The sequence below is a fragment of the Marmota marmota genome, unplaced genomic scaffold, assembly GCF_001458135.2.
Source record: "Marmota marmota marmota unplaced genomic scaffold, marMar, whole genome shotgun sequence".
Taxonomy (NCBI): Eukaryota; Metazoa; Chordata; class Mammalia; order Rodentia; family Sciuridae; genus Marmota; species Marmota marmota.
In genome coordinates this window covers 3902094-3925008 of record NW_026000136.1, presented here as the reverse complement: position 1 = coordinate 3925008, position 22915 = coordinate 3902094, and the positions used below count along the sequence as shown (strand labels likewise).

General features: G+C 52.1%; 1 protein-coding gene across 4 annotated transcripts in view; it reads right to left on the bottom strand.

Annotated features, from left to right (window-relative positions):
- Sdk1 (sidekick cell adhesion molecule 1) overlaps nt 1–22915 on the bottom strand; it is a 521957-nt gene that overhangs the window by 62053 nt on the left and 436989 nt on the right. For 3 of the 4 annotated variants that reach the window (XM_048785279.1, XM_048785281.1, XM_048785282.1), the window contains 4 exons: nt 20129–20199; nt 10485–10620; nt 9114–9173; nt 6902–7003 (listed from right to left, as the gene is read on the bottom strand). In XM_048785279.1, the coding sequence (XP_048641236.1) occupies nt 6902–7003; nt 9114–9173; nt 10485–10620; nt 20129–20199 (369 nt within the window). The remainder of the gene's footprint in view (nt 1–6901; nt 7004–9113; nt 9174–10484; nt 10621–20128; nt 20200–22915) is intronic. The other variant, XM_048785280.1, reaches the window with a different exon arrangement.

Genomic DNA, 22915 nt, shown 5'->3' with positions numbered 1-22915 from the left:
TCTTTCTGCTGGGCTTAGAGTGCCTAGGGAAGCCTAAGGTAAGGTCACCATGGTTATGCCCTTGGAAGGGACTAGGTGGTTCTTGTGGGACACTCTATGGGTACAACAGGGACAAATCATCACAGAACCCAGGTTCACAGAAAGAACTGCCAGCCACAAGCACTAAGCAAGCAGGACTGTACCAGGAACACCTCCGTCCCCACTATGGGATGGGGAAGGAGGGACAGGCCAATTCTTGGAGAGGAAACAGGAGTGGAATGAAGACGTCAGGAATGCTGAAGTCCGTTTGTAATATAATATGATTGCCATCAAAATCCCAGTAGAATTTGCTTTTTTGAGCACTTGCCAGAATGATCATAAAGTTTATGGGATGGCTGAGAAATTTTGGAAAATGAAGAAAGAAGACAAGCTGAAGTGGATATGAGCCATGTGTAATAATGCGGTATAAATGAAAGGTCTGGTGGCACCAGAGCCATGGTGAAGTCACCCACCGAACTAAGGAATTGCTTCAGAGAGACTGGACTGAGTGGAAGAATTAAAACACCACTGAGCTACATTGCAAAGGGTCAGTCCATGGACAGCCTGTCTCTGGAAACAATCTGTGCGGGATCCTACTTTATACAAGGTGCCAAATTCAATTACAGCCAGATTAAAGATTTTAATGGCAAAAATTAAACCATAAAGATTCAGAAGAAAATCTGGTGTTTGCCAGGTTTCTCAGCGCAAAAGGGGCGAATCACAGAATTAAAAAGAAGCAATAGGAAGGGAAAACTTTGCCCCAAACATGATCAAGTGTGGCATCCTCAACACATAAGGAGTTCTTCAGTCAACTCGTAACACTGGACTTGTTAAATTGAAATGGTGAGAGGCCAGGCTCTAGACTCCCTGGAGAAACTTCGACTGTTTCTTCTAAGTGCCTGTGTTACAGAAAAATGAAGCTTAAACTCAACCAGAAGCTTCCAAGTAACTAGAATTATACAACTGGGGACTTCCCAGGACACAGACTAGAGAAGGCAATGGCACAAGGGGAACCAACCAGCATTTTTCTTGGGTGGCTTCCACATTTGTATTTGCTCCAAGTAGAGGTGAAATCACACCCTGGCTTTGGGACCTCTGGTCACTGGCAACTGGTTTGGCGATGGGCGTGCAAATAAAGGCAGTCTGAAGAGAGAGCCAGTGGATTTCCACAACAATGTAGAAAGTGCACAGCTTTCTGTGGCTGGAGCTGAGGGCCACCTTGAGGAAGAGAAAGGGGATGACTGAAAGGAAAGTGGAACTAAGAGGATGCTCAGAAGCAGCTTGTTAGGGCACTGGATCCAGCCGTGCCTGAAGCTGTATCTGGCTCTTCAACTTTTCTGTTACAGGAGTGCTAAGGTTTGGATATGGCTTAAGTGTGTCCCTACAAAGGTTCATGTGTTGGAAGCTTGGTCCTTAATGTGGCAGTGTGAAAAGTGGACCTTTCAGAAGAGAAGCCTAAAGTAAGATCATGGCATGCCTTTGGAAAGGACCAAGTGGTTCTTATGGGACTCTGTTGGTTCTCAAGGGAGGCTTGTTCTAAAGCGTGAACTTGACCCTCTTTGGCTCCTGGGATCCTCCTGGAATGGGTCCTTGTCTAGACGGGGTCCAGCCCTGCTGACTGGGGTCCTGATGGGTGTGTTATTTTTACCAACTTGAGATGCCTATACTTGGAAACCAACCTTGATCTCAAGGAGAAATCTCCTAACTGCCTTTTTCTCTGAGCTTAAAAAGATTTAAATATGACCTCCTTGGGCTACAGGGGACCCAAAGTTCATCACTCTACACATCTTGTCATTTTCTAGATGCGACAGACAGTCAAGTGACATGAGAGAGCCTGCTCCAGGCTCCTCTGGGTCCTCTGGCTGGGTACCCCCTGCCTATGCAGTGCTCAGGCTCCTCTGGGTCCTCTGGTAAGTGCCCCTCACCCAGCAGTGCCCAGGCTCCTCTGGGTCCTCCAGTGAGTGCCCCTCACCCAGCAGTGCCCAGAGTCCTCTGGGTCCTGAGGGTGAGCGCCCCTCGCCCAGCAGTGCCCAGGGTCCTCTGGGCCTTATGCCACCTGGCTCACGTAACAAGCTGTGAGGGTGGCTGTGGTTCCCCGTCTGCCTCGGGACAGTGTCCAGGGGCACTGCTGAGGAACCGTGGAGAACTCTGGGCCTCCCTCTTTCCGACTCCCTGGCCTGGCCTTTCCTTCCACCATTCGCCAGGCTTCTCACCATGCCTGAAACCACAAAGGCGGTCCTCAGTGGATCTCGGGGATCTGTTTTCACCAGAGAAGGAACCCTCTGGGAACTGTGGACCAGGCGCCATTCCCACCTGGACAGGACCCTGTGAAATGTAGCAGGGGACAACTTCCCGCCATCATGGAAGACATCCTCAGACAGTAAAAAAAGCACCACCGTGCCACCATCACTGAGGTGAGACTTTGGGCTCAGGGATCCTCTCCATAAGGTGCCAGGACTCGGAGTCCTCTGGGCGAGCGCCCCTCTCCTACCAGTGCTCAGTCTCCGTGGGTCCTGTGGGTGCCCACCCTCAGCTCCCTGTGCTCAGACTTCTCTGGGTCCTCTGGGCGAGCTCTCCTCTCCCACCAGTGCTGAGACTCCCGGCCTGGACCTTGAGGTTGAGTGCCCCTCGCCCATCAGCACTCAGGCCCCTGGTTTCTGTGGGGAGTGCACTTCCCTCACCATGCAGACTCCTCTGGGTTCTGTGAGGGAGTGCCCTGCACCCAGCGGTGGGATCCCACACTGGCCAGGCACATTCTGGACATGCACATTGTGGGTAGAACAGAGATTTGGTGGTACAGCTGGGCGAGACCCTGAGCTTCCCACCCTGGCACACAGATCTCCTGGCTACGCCATGAGCCTCTAACCAGAGCTCAGTGTTGAAGCCACTTGCTCATGGTCACGCAGCTGGTGAGAAGGGTCTAGCACTCAATCACGAGGCCACAGCCCAGTCTGTTTTCACAAAAGCCTCTGAGCACTTGAGGCCCTCTGGGCTGTAATGCTCAGAAGCATCCAGAAAATGAACAGAAACTGCCAAGGTGAGTTCGTCTCTGAAGTCTCCCCTACTGTGTGCCAACACGTCCACAGTGCCTCTCACCGTCAGGTCCTCAGGATGCAATGGGAATGACTGACTGGCCTCCTCCTTCAGAAAACTCCCTCCAGTGTGAACACGGAGGACAGAGGCTTGCCAGGCTGACTGGCAGCAGAGGCCCATTTGTAGGACTGGGCCCTGCCAGGGTCATGTCTGAACGGTGTGCATTGCTTCAGGCAAGAAAGAGCCCAGCCACACAGAAGTAGGGGCAGACGGCGCCAGAGGCAGAGATTCACTCCAGGGAGAGGGTCCAGGAGAGTCATGTGGAGAAATGGAGTGGGAGGACTCCAGAGAGGAGGAGGGACCAGCACAGGAGCCCTCGGGGAGGCATCCAGAGGTAACCCCAGGCAGAACCCCAGACAGAGGGGAGAAAGCAAGGCAGAGTGGCTGGGAGCCACCTGGGCCTGAGCCCTGCCTGCTCCATCCACAGGAACAGGGCGACTAGTCTGGGCTCACGTCCTAGGTGCATGGGACCTGAGATGGATCGAGGGCCACTGACTCACCTGCTAAAGTCAGGGAGGTTTAGGACATTTGGGAGGAAAGGAAAAGGGAAAGGCATGGTTTTCAGTGTGTGTGTGACCGCACTGGGACACCAGGGAGGGAACGAAATTCTGTAGCAAGCAGCTGGGAACGTGGTGCTGTGTTTCCACCCCAGACCCACAATATGGCAGGAAGAAACACAACTTCCTTCTACTCCTTTCTTTCTGCCTCCACCCACCCCATCAGCACTGTGCTGGGTACAGAAGTGACACCACACATGTGGGCTTTCTCACTTGGGCCCTCCTGGGAAGGGAAGAATTCTGAGCACAGAGCAGGCTGGCTCTGGCTGCCATCACTGCCTCCTGCCCTAGGGACACGCAGGGGCTGTGCAGTTGTCTCATATTAGACAAAGGTGCCAAGAACTTACATTGGAGAAAAGAGCCTTTTCAACAAATGGTGCTGGGAAAACTGGAAAATTCATGTGGAACAAAATAAAATTAAGCCCCTATCTCTCACCATGCACAAAATTCAACTCAGAGTGGTTCAAGGACCTAGGAATTAGACCAGAGACCCTGTGACTAACAGAAGAAAAAGTAGGCCCTAATCTTCATCATGTTGAATTAGGCCCTGACTTCCTTAACAAAACTTCTAAAGCACAGGAAATAAAATCGAGAATCAATAAATGGGATGGATTCAAACTGAAAAGCTTCTTCTCAGGAAAAAAAAAACAAAACCAGTGAGGTGAATAGAGAGCCTACAGAATGGGAACAAATTTTTACCACATGCATATCAGATAAAGCACTAATCTCGAAGATCTATAAAGAACACAAAAAAACTTAACACCCCCCAAAAACAAATAACCCAGTCAATAAATGGGCTAAGGAACTGAATAGACACTTCTCAGAAAAAAATATTCAACATCTCTAGCAATTAGAGAAATGCAAATCAAAACTACTCTAAGATTTCATCTCACCCCAGTCAGAATAACAGTTATTAAGAATACAAGTAACAATAAGTGTTGGCAAGGATATGGGGGAAAAGGCACATTCTTACATTGCTGGTAGGGAGACCTCAGGAATGCCTTGATGAACACCCAAGGGCTGCAAATTGGTGCAACCATTATCTGGAAAGCAGTATGGAGATTCCTTAGAAAACTTGGAATGGAACCACCATTTGACCCAGCTATCCCACTTATCAGTTTATACCCAAAGGACTTAAAAACAGCATGATACAATGATGCAGCCACATCAATGTTTACAGCAGCACAATTCACAATAGCGAAATTGTGGAACCAACCTAGATGCCCTTCAATAGATGAATGGATAAAGAAACTGTGGTTTATATATATACAATGGAATATTATATACAATGGAATATTGTGGTTTATATATACACAATGAAATATTACTCAACATTAAAAGAGAATAAAATCATGGCATTTTCAGGTAAAATGGACAAAACTTTTTCCCCCCAGAAAACCAAAGGCCAAATGTTTTCTCTGAAAAGTGGATGCTGATCCATAAGGGGGTGGTGGTGGGGAGCATGAGAGGAATGGAGGAACTTTGGATAGGGCAAAGGGGAGGGAGGGGGAAGAGAAGGGGCATGGGGGTAGGAAAGATGGTGGAATGAGAAGGACACCATTACCCTAGGTACATGTATAAAGACACAAATGGTGTGACTCTACTTTGTGTACAACCCAAGAAATGAAAATTGTGCACCATTTGTGCACTACGAATTGAAATGCATTCTGCTGTCATGTATAACAAATTAGAAAATAAATAAATTTTAAAAATAAAGGACAACTATCACATGCTTCTGTTTAGACGACATACCTAGAATAACCTGGGCATTTAGAAAGATAGAAGTAAGTTAGAGGATGTCAGGTGCTGGCAAGAGAGAAAGGAAAGGGATGCTTAATTGGTCTGGGATTTCTGTTTGGGAAAATGAGAATGTTCCAGAAGTGAAAAAAGCTGCTCGAACACTGAGTGTGCTTAATGACGAGGAACTGTGCACTTGACAAAGGTAAAGGTGGCAGATTTCATGTTATACCTATCTTATCACAATAGCAAAAAACAAACGTACCCAGGAACCAGGGCTGGGAGCTCAGCGGCCAGTCACGCTGGCCTGTGCTGGCCTGCCACACCCACCCGTCTTTGCTTGGCTTCCTCCTCCATGTTGCAGCTCCTGTCTCTGGAGTTCTGGTCCCTGAGACAGAGGCCCTGCCTAGGAGCCCTGAGCCCCTGGCACTCAGCTGTCATCGGGGGTATAGGCTGACAGTGGGCAGAACTCCCGCATGCCACTGCCTGCAGCCACTGTTTGGGTAACATGGATCTCAAGTGGCCAGTCATGTCAGTCCCCACACTCCACCCACATGGCCAATAGAACCCACTGCCTGAACACCCTAGTGGGCATGCATCTGCCACAGCCACCCTTTACTGACATATTGCATGCCCCTCCTCTGCCCCAGGGGATCTTCTGGGGCTAGGTGAATCCCTCCCACCTTCATGGCTGACTAACTCAGACAGACTTCTGAGGAAAGAGAGGCAGAAATAATGGAAGCTCCAGATGTCCCATTTCTGCAATCACATTTGTGTGCAAATATTGTTTGACCATTCCAGAAAAAGGCTAGACTCTAGTGCCCTTGACTGACCTCTCCAAATGGCCAAAGGACATCTGATGCATTTCTAATCTCCGGCCCAGCAACCTGACCCACTCCCGCTCCTCAGCATCTCCCTGAGGCTGGGGCTGTGTCCTGGGGGAAATTCTCATTATCCTGGGCCTGAAGCATCACTCTTCTAAATTCACATCAGCTGATGGAGCAGAAGTACCAGGTGCATGTTGAGGAAGCCCTGAAAACCATCAACCCAGGAGGCCTGCCTGTGGACGGGACTCCTCAGCAGCAGGGAGGGCGTGAACACCTGGCCAGGAGGAGGAAGGAAGTTCAAGTGGATTAAAAACATGACCTAGGGCTGAGATTGTAGCTCAGGGGTGGAGCACTTGCCTAACATGTGTGAAGCACTGGATTTGATCCTCAGCATCACATAAAAATAAATAAAGGTACTGTGTCCTTCTACAACTAAAATATATATATTTTTAAAACATGACCTATATTTCACTGCAAGTTAGCCTGCTGTTCACTTGAGCGGTTGGGAAATCCTAGTACCCTCCTAAGCCAGGTTTTGCCAGTGGCGTCACAGAAACTTCCACCCCACCAAGGCTGGACAGCTGAGATGCCTGGCCACATAGTTCTTGGCCTTCCCATCCCTTACAGGGTCCCTGGATGGCTGCAGGGTGGGTGACACGAGGAGCTTACCAGCCTCACCAACGAAGACTTCCACAGGTGTGCTGGCCGGGCTCTCACCAATGATGTTGTAGGCGGTCATGATGACTTCATAGCGCCTGTACTTCTTTAAATCTACAAGGGGAGAGGATACGGGGTCAGCCTGTGGCAGCAGCATCCTCCATTCCTAGAAAGCTCCATTTGTGGACCACACTAAAGAACAGAACTCGAAGGAGAGGCAGGAGAAGTCTGTAATATGCCTATAACCCTAGGATCACATCCCCATCCTCCTGGCTGTCAATCAAGGACCACCAAAGGGAAGGGAAGCAGGAAGAGTTCTCCTGCCCTGTGCTCAGGTGAAGGCCGCATGAGGTGCCCTTCCACAGTGAAGGGGTAGAGGCTAACCAGGCCCTGGCCTGCCTTTGCATCTAGCATCTCTCCTGAAAAGTACCAAGAGGTGGAGGGAGATGTCAGTATTTAAAGGAAAACATTAAAAAGACAGGAGAAAATCTGAGCCCCTTGAGTTGTCAGTGACTCCATCAGGGCTGGACTTCCGAGGTGCCTGGGGAGGATGGGAAGGCCTCCAATCGTGTGGCCAGGCACCTCAGATGTCCAGCCCTGCTGGACCCTGCATGCAGAATCACACAGGCAGACAGCTAAGCACAGATTGCACACTGACAGCAAGAGTGACTGACCTTGAAATCAAAACATTCTGGAAAGTTCTCCCACTGGCAGTACTGCCTTGTAGCTGGCTCAGCTGTGCTAAGGCCCTGAGTGCCATGTCTGGGTGAACAGTGCCGCCTTCAGTGGTGCCCTCCCTGGTAAATGAGACCACCCAGGCTCCCCACCATTGCTCTGGGGAACATGTGTGTGGTCTGCCCTGATGGCTGAGAAGGGGCCCACCTCTCTGCCTCAGCCCAGCTAGAACAGGAACAGCCCTGAGGAAGGCTGCCCGCACCCAGCAGCCTGGCTTGCTAGTCCCAGCCTGGGACCCTTGTGGCTGAAGAGTCCACTGAGACCTGCAGCACAGGGATGACAACCTGGAGCAATGTCCTGCTTGGGACCCTCCCGACCTGAACTTGATTTTCCTTTTTTTTTGGCGGGGGGAGGTGCTGGGGATGGAACCCAGGGCCTTGTGCATGCAAGGCAAGCCTGACCTGAACCTGGTCTGTGTCCTAGCTGAAGACACTTTTGGAAGGGCACCAGGTCCTAGTGGTCACTCAGCAATGTGTACTTGGGAGTGATGAACATGGGGGTGAGTGGAGTGGGGTGGAGTGGGGGAAGGGGAGCAAAGGACTCACTGCTTTGGGGAGCAGCATGGAGCAGAGGGAGGGGGAGCATGTGTGGGTAAATCATGCTCCACAGCCTTCCTGCAGTGCCTCCTGGGGGAGGGGCTCAGGAAGGCCTAGGCCCTCCCCTCCTCTTCCTTCCACCCACTTTCTAATCTGTCCAAATTCTCTACATCAAAGCAAGTCACATTATGGGATGTCCCATGAGCCCAGCACTTGGATCCTGAAACCCATCCTTAGTTGAAATCAAAGGGGAAGCAGGATGGGTTGGCTTAAGTCAAGGGAGAAACACAATGTGGGCTATACATCCAATGGAAGGTTATTCAGCCACAGAAAGAAGGGCATTCTGACCCCTGCTGCAACATGTATGAACCTTGGACGCATCCTGCTCAGAGAGGTGGGCCAGTCACAAAAGGCCACACACTGTATGAGCCTGTTTCTGTTCAGTTCCTGGAGTCTTTAGTCTCATGGAGACGGAAAGACAGCATGGTGATGCTAGGGCTGGGGAGGGATTGGGGCGCTAGTGTTTAGTGGGTGCAGAGCTTCAGTTCTGGGCAAGATGAAAAAGTTGTGGGCATGGATGGCAGTAAGTGGACCACCATCTCAAAAATGGTTAAGGCGGTAAACTTCATGTTATGTATATTTTGCCACAATTTAAAAAGAAAGAGTGAAGGAAGTCAAAGAGGAGGCCCTGCTGGGTCTGACTTTCCTTTCTGTCCCAGACTGGGAGATTGGATGCCAGGACTGCAAACCCCTCTACCTTCTGCTTCTAGAAGTTTCCTTTCCTGTCTCCTGATGGTTTTGGCATGTTGAGAAGCAGCATTTGAGAGGCAGAACTCCAGAAATTAGAGCCATTAATCGAAGCTGGTTTCACTTGATCTACTGAGAAGCCAACTGGCATACTACAATGAGCTGCCTCGTCACAGCAGCCCCTGCGGAAGGCGGTGTGGACTTACGTGTTAATTCATACGTGGTTAACGTGGAGCTGCTGTTCACGGTCTTGAAGCTGCTTTGGGCTATTAGAAGTAAGCAAAGCAGAAAGGCAGTTAGCACGCAGGGAAACCGTTACTGCAAATGACACACAGCAGAAATGCGGGTATGGAGCGGCCTCACTTGGAAGCCGTTCCAGCTCCCATGCTGTACCTCCAGGGGTGAAAAGATCCGAGCCAGCCACCCACATGCCTCCCTTCAGCTCCCAGGGGGCTTACTGCACTGCTTTATAAAAAAGCAAGACACCTCAGGGTGGGGTGGGCTCACCTTCCCATAGCACAGAACAAACAGTGTTTGGCAAGCCATCGCACCAGGCAACGCCGAGAGAGAGGGACAGAGTTTCTTCTGGGCACCGGAAGGTTGAGCTGTCAGCTGACTGAGGCTCCCCTGTGGAGCCCTGGTCTGAGGGGACGGGCAAACCACAGAACAAAGGGCACCTGGGACCAGGTGTACGCACCCAGCTTCATCTCAGGGTCCTTCTATTTTGAGGTGTTTTGATTTGGCTACAAAGCCCAAAGAGTGACAAGGACCAACACAGCTCACTGCTGACTGATCATCAACAAGGGAACCTTCGGGGTGTGCAAGGGTGTGGAGGACAGCTGAGCCATCTCCTCTAGTCAACACCCCTCAGCACCACGCCAGGGGTTGGCAGGGTCCAGCATGTGCACACTGGTGCTGCTCCTCAGAGAGGCCTGGGGAAGGAACTGGATGGAGAGGGAGCCCCCACCTGCCTCTGGGCAAGCATGCCCAGACAGCACCCCCATGCCATGGGTAGAAGAAGCAGGAAAGTGCCAGCAGGAGGTGGTGGGGACCTGCTCTCCCACCCCGTTCCCAGCACCAGTGTGTCACGGGCAAGGAATATTTTCTGTGACGCTGTTTGGGGGATGCCAGGAAATGAAAGCTCTCTACCCACCTTCTGAATAAGGGTAGGTAGCAGAGGGAGGCCTCCCATAGTTCCAGAGGCTGCCTTGGTGGCAGCTGGACTACTGAGAGCCATGCCAGGTTGTGGCATGGTGCAGGCCTGGCACAGACCTGCCCAGAGACGAGAGTGCTGACCTGCACACTGTGAGGACAGGTGGAGCCTGCTCTTGGGCTTGGCTGTGGCCACAGGACTGGTCCCCCTCTGTCTCCAGCCCCGGGCCATTCCTCAGGCAGGCCCGGTTCTCCTCCCTCTGCCATGGCACTTTACGCTCTCCAACCTCCCAGATGTGCGGGTCCAGTCACACCCAATCCCAGCAAAGGGCTGTACATCCCTGTATTTCATCCACAGCATGTCTATTTCCTGCCATGCTTCACGTGGAGCAGACAGATATTTGAGAGTCCAGGAGGCTGCTCACCTGCGAGCTCTGCGCGCAAGGCAGAGGGGCTTTTGAGTGTCTTGGTCTCGGGGCCTGAGCCCACCTCGGCCTCCAGCTCCCGGTAGTAGATCCTATAACCCTGCAGAAGGCCATTCAGGCTCTCATCCCGGGGAGGCTGTAAAGACATCACACAGCATCACTGGGTCAGCCTGCAGCAGGGGCATGGTGGTGTCTGCCAGTTTAACCAGCCAATGGTGCAGGGGAGGCCACTAGTTTAAGTTCATGGCTCTTGTTAAAAAAAAATGAATGAAAGGTATAAAATTGAAGAAGAGAAATGCAGGAACCTCCCAGGAGCAGAGCAGAGGTCGGGAACCCCTGCACAGGGCTGTCTTCCTAAGCATGTGTTTTGGGACATGAGTGTCTCATCCCATATTCATCTGAAGTCCTTGAATGAGCCCCAATGCTGAGACAGGAGAGGAAGCTGCCCATTGTGGGATAAACCAAGAGAGTAAGGGGTCTGGGATGTATCCTGGCTGGGAATTGTCCACTGGTTGGCCCTTCCTGGCCTACTCACTCCCTGGCCACCCAGGCTTGTGGCAGTCTAATCAGCCCCTCATTGACCTCTCCACATGCCATGTCACCCCCATCCCACCAACTCAGACCTACGGCTGAGTCCTCAGGGCTCTTCCCATGCCAGCAGGCACAAGAGGGCCTCAGACAGGTCAGGTGCTCATGTCCGTGCAATATGGAGCCAGGTGAGACCAGGCCAGCATTTAAGCAGGTTTGTTAGGCCCCAAGACCTGTACAAAGTCACATTAGGATGTCACTGCTCATCATTCAAGACCCAGTCCAAGGTCTTCTTCCCCTAGTCTGTTAAAAGTGAGTTCGGGAGGATGCTTCATTTATTTGACAGATCTGTCACTACAAGAAAAGCCCCCTGTTCCACATGGGCTCCTCGTAAAGCCTCAGTGGCCATAGATCCCATCTGGCTGTTGGGGCTCCTCCCAGGTTACTCAGATAAGGGACGTGGAGTCAGAACCTTGTGAGCTGCATCAGGAAGGTGGATGGAGACAAGCCTTGTCCCGGGATAGGATGTGCACCAAACACACTGGAATTAGTAAGATGAGGTCATGCTGGATTGGGTGGGCCCTAGCCCAGTGACTGTTCTCCTTCTAAGAGGAAGGAAGTTTGAACATGGACACACAGGGAGAATGTCATGTGAAGATGGAAACAGACGTTAGAGGAGACACCCCAACAGGTACCATGGTGTGTTGTCTACCACAGCTCTAAGCATGGCTCTGCCAACACCTCGATTTTGGACTTCTGGCCTCCAGAGCTGTGAGAGAATACACTTCATTGTCACCCCATCTGTGGTAATATGGGACCGCAGGCCAGGAAACCAACATGCCCCTGCAGTCTAAACTTTTGCTCACACTCCATCTATATTCCCTGAACCCAGGGACCGCAAGGCTTGTGTGTTCCAATACCCCTTCCACTCTCAGTCCCAAACCCAGATTTAGAACATGGGATATCCTTTGCTCTCCAAACCTACCAACTGAATAACCAGGGGTATGCGTATTGCAATAGTAACCACACACACACACACACACACACACACACGCCAGCAGAGCATGGTATGCACATGACACACTCAGGATGTTTCAGAAATGAGAGTTGCTGACACGCTGACCCAGCAGCCCCCAGGCCCGCAGTGCAGAACAGCTCTCTGACCTTCTGCTCTGGGGGCCCCATCCAGGAACCACAGCACAGAAAAGTATTCCTGGATACCTGGGTACACTTGCAAGTCCCAGTGGCTCACTTCAGAGGAGCCTGCAGATCTACAGAGCAGCTGGCCCTTTCACCTAGAGGAGCTCCGCTGTCCTGCCAGATCTTAGAGTCCCTTGTGCAGGTCCAGGGCCAGAGGGCTCCTTCTCCCAGTCACCATGGTCCCAACCTCATGCGTCCTTGTCCACACCCACAGCCCTCTTCAACTCTGCCAAAAGTCCGGTGTTACCACTCTACTGGCTGCAGCCCCAGCTCCAAGGATTCCCACTGCCCATATGGGCCACAAGGGAAATGGTGTGTGGAGACTAAGACTCCAGATTCTCAGACGGATGGAGGAAAGCTCTGTCTCTGGGGGCTGGAGACTGCTTTGAGAATAACTTTTCCTTTCCTCCCCTCACCTTCCCAGAAGCAGGGGAACCTCAGAGCTGGCTCTGCTCCTGTCTTTGCTAGACCCCCTGGGGAGGGGGACACCTCTGGACACCCTGGTGCTCCCAGGCGGAACTGGGCATCCTGTGTGTGCTCTGGCATCTCTGCTCCTTCCCCTTTTCCAACCTGCCTTCCTTCCACGGGACAGCTACAGGGAGAAGCCTTCACAAGTCATCTCACAATAACCGAGCGAGTGAAACAAAACCAAAGCCAACTAGCACAGACCAGGGTCTCTCCTGGAGGGGGTACGTCCATGTGGGGACAGACACCGGAAGAGCACAGCAGGGTGCCCTGCTGTGACCACTGACCACTTTTTCCAGTTCTCTGCCTGTTGCTCACCCAGAAGGTTCCTACGACATGTCACTCATCAGAAAAGCAAAACAAAACCCCAAACAATCAGTACCAGAGCACCAGAAGTGCTGGATGGACGTAGAACCCCAGCAGAGGAGGCAGGCTAAGTGACCCCAGGGGTCTGCAGGGAGGGAAGGTTGTGTATTTTATGGTGGTTTAATTTTGTTAAGTTTTGTCTTTTTCCTTTCCACTGATTTGGTTAACAACCTTAGTGTCTGGGACACCTTGTGCACCCAGCAATGGTGAATGGCTGGAGTTCTGAGCTGTTGGTTAGCTTCCCTTGCAGCCCACCCATCCCAGTCTTGGTCCAAACTTCTCTCTGAGGACACAGCATTTCAGAATTTTTCCTGGGGTGCCCATAGGGCTCGTTTTCAGTTGCTCTTCCCTGGAGATTCTATAGACCTGTTTCCAAAGCAGTTGTTTTAGGTCTTTTTCCTGTGCTCCTGGTGGCAAGGCCGGGTGCCATCCAGTATTACACTTGATGGCACCTGGATACGCTGCTCTCAGCACATTGCCACAGAGCAGAGATGGAAACTGAGTGTGTGCAGCCCATGACACATGGCACACATCCACTCATCTAAGGACAGGGGTTGCTGGCAGTCCACACTGTCCACTCTAGTCCTGGTTTTCTTCTGGGGTACAGTTGAACCTTAAGTTGAGATCTTTATTCTGTGGGCATCCTCCTGCAAACCTGATACAATCACACAGTAACAGACAGCTTGTTTAATCCATTCTTCTTAAGAGAAGTACAATGAATTTAAAAGTTGGAAAGTGGGTGATAAGAATAAAGAGGCATTTGTCACACACTAATATTACAGAAATAGTGGAAGGAGTCACCCGGTGAATGAAGGATGCAGGAAAATGCTGTCCTTTGCTATTTTGCCAACTAATCCCAAAGATTCAACACCTCTCCCCCTCTGACTGCAGGTCGGTGCACAGACGTGGCCTTTTGAGGGAGGGAAGATGACTCTGGGCCTGCTGGGCCCCTCCTGCAGCGAGACAGGGCAGGGATGCTCTGCTGAGGACAGGGATGATGGGGAGGCCTGTGTGCACACTTCTTGCAGAGCTGTCCCCATTTGCTCACTATGCACCCCGGGGTGGGCGCAGGGCAGACTGACTGAGTTAAGTCATGAGCTTGATGAGCTCCGCTCGTTGGGGAGTCAGCAGTAGCCTCGTCATCCTTGGGTCTACAGATTTCCTGGGGTGTGATGCACAGTGCCACAGAAAGGGGATACGCAAGGACCAAGGAGACACCAAGGGGGAGCGGTTACTGCCCACGGCAGAACCAGAGAGTAATCTATAGAGGAATGACTTTGAGCTGCCCTTGAAAGAGAAGAATCTTTTGACAAGCGGAGGAGGGGGTGGTGCTCCAGGAAGTAGGCCACATGCCTGGTACAGACCCACAGGCAGGCTGTGAGGGAGCTCTGGTGCTGGGGCAGGTAGGGAAGAGAAGCCAGGCTAAGGAGTACAGTCCCTGAGACCTATGCCAGGAATGGTCCAGGTCCTATGTTGTCCCCCACAGGGTGGACTTCCAGAATGATCTGCAACTGAACTCAAGAGACTGGTCAGAACGGGGTTTCCTCCAGGTCCATTGAAGACCGACCCACCTGTGGGCCCAGATGGTGCTCTGGGCCCCTGCTATATACCTCTGTGGCAATGCAGGAATGAGGAGCCCTTTGCCAAATGAGGGAGAGAGGGGTTCCAAGACCTCGGGAGTTTTGGCCTTCCTTTTTTGGGTCCATGACAACCAGACAGAGAGATGCACCCCTGTTCAGCACAGTTGAGTGCCAGGGAGCCTGCGCTTGCTCCTCAAGGCTCCCAGTCTGCTCAGATGACACCGGGCAATCCTGCTGAGAGTCTCTGGGCACTGTCCTCTCATATACTGGTGGGAGGTGGGAAGAGCAGGGGTCTGGCAGGGAAGAAGAGCTGCTGGCACTCCGGTTTCTGGGAGCTGGGCTGACTGGAGCAAGAAGGGAGCAGCGAGTGGGCAGATCAAAAGCTTGCAGCTGGGCCTCTTTAAGCACCAGTCCAGCAAATCTCACCCTGCGGGTCACCTTCAAAGCCTCCCTCACAGTCCCGGATTATACCCGAGGCAGCTCAAGTACTCAGCAGGAAGATTGCGAAGGCCCAGGCCAACTCTGCAGCCACACGGGCAGAGTCGTGATTACAGTGACAGCCATTTACTGTGGAGGAGGAGGGAGGCTCAGGCCAGTGGGGAGGACCCGATTCAGTTCACCAAAAAATATCAAATAAGTGGAAAGTTGGGAGGTTGTGAAAATAAAGATGGCTTTGCTGGGGAGCAAATGTAGCTCTGCAGCTGGCAGTAGACACATGTCCCCACCCCTTCGGTGGGGGTGGGAGCAAGGGCTGAGGGCTCCTCTCAGCAATGTTCCTAGCGTTCAAGGTGGACAGGGTGCTCTGGAGGCTTAAGGAGAGGCCCAGCCCCCTCTGCCCACAGGCACGAGGACCACCAGCCACTGGGCTGGGTCCACATTCACCAACAGGCTGATGGAGGCTGTCTGCAGCAGAAGTCCCAGGGCATCTCAAGAGTCAAAATGTGTCTCCCTCTCAGCAGGAGACTTCCATGGAGGAGGCAAAGCCCTGGAATGATTTGGATAATGTCCCCCAAAGGCCGGTGTGTTGGAGGTTTCATCCCAAGGTGACAATACTGGGAGGTGGTGAGACCTTGGGGAGGTGGATCTTAGGAGGGGGCACTTAGGTCATTGGGGGTGCCCTTAAAGAAGATTCTGGGATCCCAGTCTCTTCCTCTTTTTTTCCCTCCAGTGCTGGGGATGGCCTTGTGCCTGCCAGGCAAGGGCTCCGCTGCTGACCCACGCTCCCAGCCCTGGCCTGGTCCTCTTTCCCTCTCCTTGGACTGGAACCTCCAGAACTGGGAGCTGTAAGCCTTTTCCCGTATAAGTCCTTCTCCTGGTGTCTGGTACAGTGACGGGTGCTGAAGCCCCGAGGTGGCTTGGCTCGAGGCTGCCTCTGGCCCAGGCCTGTCTGTGCACAGGCTCTATCTTCCCAGCAGGACCTGTGCTTGTCAAGGGCCAGGTGATGCTGTGGAGACTCTGGGATGCCACCAAGGCCTCCTGGACGGGGTTTGACCCCGCTTTCTGCCGTAGCTGTGAAAGGGCTGTGAGGCTCTGGAGCCCTTGGTGGTATCAGCAGGCAGCTCCTTGCAACACACGGCCACGGGAGGGAGGGCGGGCAGTTCAGGCTGCGACTCCAGGCTTGGCTCTGATGCCACCCTGCCTGTGCACTCCCCAGCTTGCCCTAGGCCTGTAACAGGTGGGACTCTGTCTAGGTGGTCTCCAGAGTGTTACAGGACTCTGAGCCCAGAGTTTGCTCCCAGGCTGGCTCTCTAGCCCCTTCCTGTTTCTGCTTTGGCACTGACCAAGAATGCGAGGCTCTGGCAGCCTTTAGTTCCCTCCCCACAGCACCTGGGACAGGCCTTGGCCAGGCTTTGGACGTGGCAGGTGCTCAATCAACGCTCGTGGAATTGAGTTGGACTTGCTGAAGTCCAAGATGACCCTGTCTATGCTTAATTTCATCCTGGATTGGCCATCTGTATGGGCAGATGCTTGAAGGGAACTGGGAATCCCTCTGAAAGCTGTTTCCCTCTGCCTGCCACCATCAGAACCCACCAGCAGACTCTGTGGGAGTCCTGCAAGGATTTTCACTCTTCAAAAGCCCACTATTAAAATGCAGGTGACCTGGAAGGAGTGCACCTGGGTGTCACAGGCTGAGGATCTGGACCACTGGGTTGAGAGGATGGCCTGGGCCACATGCCTGCTTCCCCTCTGCTTAGGTGGGGAGGAAGGTGGGCAGGACCAACTTTTCCCCACTTCAAAGGAAGGTCTCGGGCTGTGGCTCAAGTCCAGATCTGATGGGAGTGCCATGCCCCCTGGGGTCTGTGTTTATATTCCCCCCGACTTCTGCTTTCTGGAGAGTGGAACACAGATTCCCTCTGGGATTAAATCCCAGTAGTTCAGAGGAACACAGGAGGCTCAAGGTGCCTTCCCATGAAACACAGGGTCAAACACAGCACAGCCTCTGCTTCGGCTGTGTCTTTGCCCTGCCTTGGATCTGGGAGGCCTGTCCTTCCTGTAAAGTGTGCTCAGCTGTCCCATCAGCCAGTCAGTGGCCCCCTGGCTGTTGTCTCATAACAGCCTGAAAGAGCTCCTTGGGTCTACAGTCATCTGCAGCCCTCTGCCCAGGGTGAAGCAGGACATCCCTGAGATTTGTTTTGAAGAAGTCTGCAGCCCCTCTCCCCCAGTGCCCAGGCACCTGTCCTCTGCCCTGACAATGCTTAGTCCATCCTCAGCTGACAGCTTCAAGTATGAAGTCATCTATTGGTTAGGACTTTGTCTTTGCTAGAAACTGTCTCCAAATGGACATAGAGGAATCTGAGTGGCACAGGGGCCGTGTGTGGCAGGCTGTGTGGTCCTCGGGAAGGTTTGGAAGAGCTAGCTCCCCCGCTGCCATCAACTCATAAACTTCACTGCCCGTTATGAGCAGTGTTCAGCGGGAATGCAGTGCACCCCTGTCTAGGACGTGCGTTCAAATCCTAAGAATTCAAATAGAAGCGGAACCATGAAAGGTGAGATTGATTATCCCACAAAGAAGAATGAAACCTGACAGACTGCTGGGGGAGGCATTTCGTGGGGTCTGCTGCCTTGAAATTTCAGCTGGTGTTTGCATTTTTAAACAAATTTTAAAAAATAAAGATTTACAGGTGAAACATTTCATTTGGAATGCAAATCTATATTTAAACCTAGTTTCTTTTTCTTTGTTCTATTCGCTCTGATTTAGTAAATTACTCATAATTTTAATTGTACTTCAATTGCCTGGCAGTTGACAGGCATTCATTTGTACAATGCAGCGTATTGACCACCTCCTGCTCTGGGCTTCATGCAATTAGTTTGTTCTGTTAGGCTCTGGAGAGGACAGCTGATGGACACATATGCCAAGTTCCCTTGGAGCAGCCCAATGCTTCAGAGCTGTCCAGCAGCAATGGAGTGGCCTGGAGCCGTGCTGTGGGGAGGCAGGACGCTGGGGCAAACAGAGCCCCTTGTTTGGGGGAATGAGTGTCCCAGCCTGAGCACCAGCTGCCTTTATGGAAAAGGAGTTTACCTAGTTATTGGCAGGCCACTACCATGTTCACAAAGAAAATGCTGATTTTCTGGCAGAGTTTAGCATATACAAAGGACCAATCTCCTTTCAGCTGATTATGTTTGCGGAAGGTGGGAGTATCCAGCGCTGGGGACCTTGAATTTCCATTTTGAATGTTTCCAGGGCCCAGCATGGCCCTAGAGGAAGTCAAGGCCAAAGCAAGGGCTGTGGAGACCCGGAACACCAGGGAGCTCACACCTTTGAGAACTTTGCTTCTAGAGAGAAACCTGGAGCCAGAGGGTCACAGTGGTCCAGGAGAGTTAGGGGCTAGGTCCTTTGTCACTTTGCTCAGACAATTCAAGGCAGGTCAGAGCCTGGGTTGGAGGCTTCATGATCCTGGCCCCATGCCCTACACTCTGATAAACTTAGAAAACACTAGGAAATATCTTTGGTCACCTTGGAAGATTCCCAGCCATAGACAGGAGGTGAAGAAGTGGCCCCAGCATCCTCTCACTACTTGAAGGAGATGATGGGCACCTGGAGGAAACCCCCCTTTGTTATGGAATCCACCCTTGTAAGTCACAGTTAATCAGGGGGAACCCCACAAAACTGCCACTTTTGTACTTTAAATGTGATGGTATTTCACAGGATTCAACCTGAGACTTCAAGTGACAACATCGCGGAAGACCAGCACCCTCAGGAGTCACCAGTCACCAGCTGGCCAGGTCAGGCATACTCCTGCTCTCATGGGGTCTACCAGCTGCCCTGGTCTCCTGACTCACTTTCTTCCCTCAGCTCCTTCCCATCACTCCTTGCCCAGGCCCTTGTAGGTGCCCATGCTGGTGGCTGCCCTGGCCCTGTCCTCCAGGCCTGCAGAGCTAAGTGCTGCCACCCCAGTGCCCTTCTCCAGGGCCCAGGGAAGTGCTCGCCTTGGGATGAGCTCCCCAATGGCCTAGCACTCCGGTCCCTTCCCCTACTGCTCCCCCATCAGGTCACCCCTATGCCTTTCCAGTGGACACTCTCCCAGCTTCCACTAGGCTGACAGTCTGCATGGTCAAGAAACGGCCCTCTCAGCTCTCCAAGGCCATGTCCAGACCTCTGGCGCCTGGTGGTCATCAGCATCACTGAGTTTCCTTTGTTTCCTGACCTCTTGAACGTTTCCTGCCTGCTGACTTCCTGCTGTACTTGAGCTGGCACCTTCCATTCTCCTTGACAGTATTGTCATCTGAAGGAACAGTCTCATGACCATGCAGGCCACCCTCTTGATCCCCCAGATCAGAGGGCCGCTCCTGGGCCCAGTAAACCTTGCTGTGGAACTGAACACCGCTCTTGATGGTATCTGTCCCCATTCCCCAGCATGATACCCCCATTCTGGCATCAGGGACTTCCCAGTTAGCCAGACGCCCTGCTTGTCCTCTCATCACTGTCCTCACCCTGCCCACTGGCCTGTCAGCCTGCTGTTCCTGCCCAGGCAATCTCCAGCCCTGGGGAACTCAGCATCTGCCTCCTCTGCTCCTGGACCTGGGCTCCTGGGACCCTCAGCCGAGCCCTCTCCTGCAGATTCCCTCCATCATCCCCTAGCTGTTCTTTCCCAGGGATCTCTGTGCCTTTCTCTGGCCTTTCTGCCCCTCTGTCATTTGTGTCCTCAATACACTTCTTGGTTACCAAATTGGAAATAAAAATTGGAAATAAGGCAGAGAGGGTGGTGTGTCCTTGCCAATGGGCCAGCAGAGTGGTGTGATTATGCAGGAGAAGCTTCTTGGGTTTGGTTCAATGTTCTCTGGAGATTAAAATCACAGACTTTGTGCAAGTACAGCCCTGTTTCTAGGACTTTGGAAGTCACACTTCCACATCATTTTCCCTTCCAGTTTGCCAGCCTGACCAGACTGTGTCCCTTGTTCCACTCAAACACTTGGCAGGGGCTCTGCTTGCATCTGTGTCCAGCCACTGGACCAGCCAGGGAATGATAGCCTGTTTCATAAACATTGAGGTCTTCCAGCTCTTACCTGCCATTGGATCAGGACCGAGGAGGTGGTGTGCGGGGTCGCGGAGACAGACCCTGGAGGCTCTCCTGGAACTGAAGCCAGGGAAGAAGAAGCAGGGTTAGAACAGCTGTGAGCCTGGCCATGGCAAGCTCTGCCTCCTTCCCAGGGGCAGCCTTCTCTGGGCCTTCCCCACAGCACCCTGTCCAGTCCCTCCCTATGGTTCCAGATCTGTGAGGGTAGGGTGGGCATACATCATTCTAGAAGTCTCTTAGGTCAGAGCTGCTTCTGAGAAGGACAGATGGTCACACTGAGATAGGAGTTTGGAGATACAGAAAAAGAAAGATATACTGAGTCTCAAAAGAAAAGTGTCCATAAACAAATGCAGAAAAAAACCCAAGAGCCATTGGAGTGCAAAGCAAGCAACCAGGAACACCCAGCTCTCGACCTTGGCCAACCACCCTTGGCCCTCATCCTTGCCCACAAAAAGTGACACCAGGAAGGCAAGGCGGAAGGGCAGGGGAAGCTGGCATGAAGTTGTATAACTCCACCCTGACTCTCTCTCTCTAGTTCAGCCCTGGCTTCTGTCCCTCTATGAACATTAACATCCCAGAGCAAGGGGTTGTGGATTGTCACTCTGGAGATGGCCAGCATTCTCCTCAAATGTGTGTCAGCTTTCCTAGATAGCTGTCTCTAACTCATGTGTCCTTAAGTTCATTTCTGCCAGTTTGTGGAGAACAAGAACCCCACTGTCCTTAGTTATGGTCCCCTTCTCTAGGAACTCCTTGGACCCAGTGTTCTTGGTTCAAATTCTAATGTGACTCTTAAGAGGGCTGATCTCTGGTGAGGCTGTCGCTGGCTGGGCAGCAAGGCCAAAGGCAGCCAGTCAGGGTCCTGCGGCCATGATCTTGGAAAAGACCAGGTTGTTTTGACCTCTGCCCATGGCAAGCCCTGTCCCTGGCCAAAGTGTAGCCTTCTGTCACCCGCCATACCCAGGAGGTCATCTTTGACTCCTTTTCTATGCCCTCTGCTCCTTCCAAATTGATGTGGTCCTTTTAATGTACTGAACTGACCTCCCCATGTCTCCTCGGCTATAAGGTCACAGCAGAGGCCTGACACATATTCTACATCCAATAAACATCCACTGAACTGCATAAGATTGAGGGTGTCCCCAGACCCTGTCTGTGCCTGGCAGACTCTCCACTCTGGCTCTAAAACTCCTGCCAGGTCAAGCTCTGTGAATCTCCTCTGGATCTGCCAGCTGCCCCCAGCCACACCCAGCCCCAGTTCTGCCTCCCACAGCAGGGTCTCCATCCACCCTTGGAACTCCTGCTGGCCTGTCCTCACTGTGGGCCCTTCATCTAGCCTTCCTGAGAGCCCCTCACAGCAGACTGCAATTATAGGGGCCTCTCAACATTCTCAAGCTGTGAGGTTATGCAGGAAATAAAAATCACAGTAATAAGAAAATCTTTATCAGTAAACCATCCACACACTCCAAGGACCCTCCCCATCAAGCAGGGTCAGCCTGTGCCTGTCAATCACAGCTCTCAGCAGGAGACAAAGCAACACAAATACAATGCAAATCTGATGCAAAGGGAAATTGCAAATCTCAGAGAAGGAAGATGCTCAGATAGGTGCATCAAAAGCACTGATTTGAATATCAAAGGACTGAGAAAGGCCTGGGAGCTTGGAGAGTCCCTCGAATGGTTTTTCAAGAAATGGCCCATTCCCGCAGGTCACAGGGAGGCTGTCGGATCTTGTGCTCACATGGTTTGTCAGAGATAACCCAACAATAAAATCAGCTTGTTATATGTCTTTCTTCTTTCTTCTATGAATTAGTGCACAGTTGCAAAAATTACCTTAGTTGTGTTAAATGTAAATTAAAACGAAAGCATTTTCAGTTTCAGATGATGCTTTAGTTCCAGCGCCAACCTTCCTGGTGGTTTAGCGTGAAGTTGGCCCCCACTTGAAGTGGGTGAATTGGAAGGCTTTGGGATTGCATGGAGCCTCAGTCATGAATGAAGGGGTTTGTGGACTCTTTACCTCTGCACTGACCTAGGAGCTCCCTGGGGCTGACTGGCTCCCCTGCCCAGCAGAGCTGCTGAGCCCCACAGGACTCTGAATTGGGGATTCTCCCCCAAGCCTCTGAAGGCTTCTCTCCCCTCCTGCCTTTCCTCCAGGCTCCAATAAACTCCCAGGTTTAGTGCACAGGAAATAGTTTGGGAGAGGCTCAAGGAGTGGGGCAGTCAGTCCTCAAGGGCAGGTCAAGGGCCTCCTGGAGGCCAGAGGGCATCAGGGCACAAAACCAGCAGATTCTACCCCACTGGGAGAACTAGTTTTCTAGCAAAAATCAGTTTTTCTGTGTTGCTGAGGAGTTGAGTATGGTTCCCCTCCTCCCTGGGCTGGTCCCTAAGGTCCTGCGAGGCTCTGTTTAGGAAACACTAAACTTCTAGGTTCTAAAAAAAAAAAAAAAAATTGGAGATGTGAGGTCACAGGTTGAGTGGCTGGAAGCTGGTCTATTTGGAAATCTTTCCACTGGTGCGTTAAATGGGAAAGACAGGGCTTTGGGCTTGGCTTAGGGAATTATTATCAAGCACTGCTGGGTGGACTAAGTGCTCAGGCCTGGGGCCGGCTCTGTGCCTGTTACACAACATCCATCATTTCCATCCCACAGGCCACCAGACCATTGCTGTTCCACACATCTGATGGAGCTGTCCCCTGGGCTCCCTTCGGCCTAACAGGATGGGGCATAGAAAATTACAATGAATCTTCAGGCCCAGAGCTTCTGAGGCAGGATGGGGGTGAAGAACC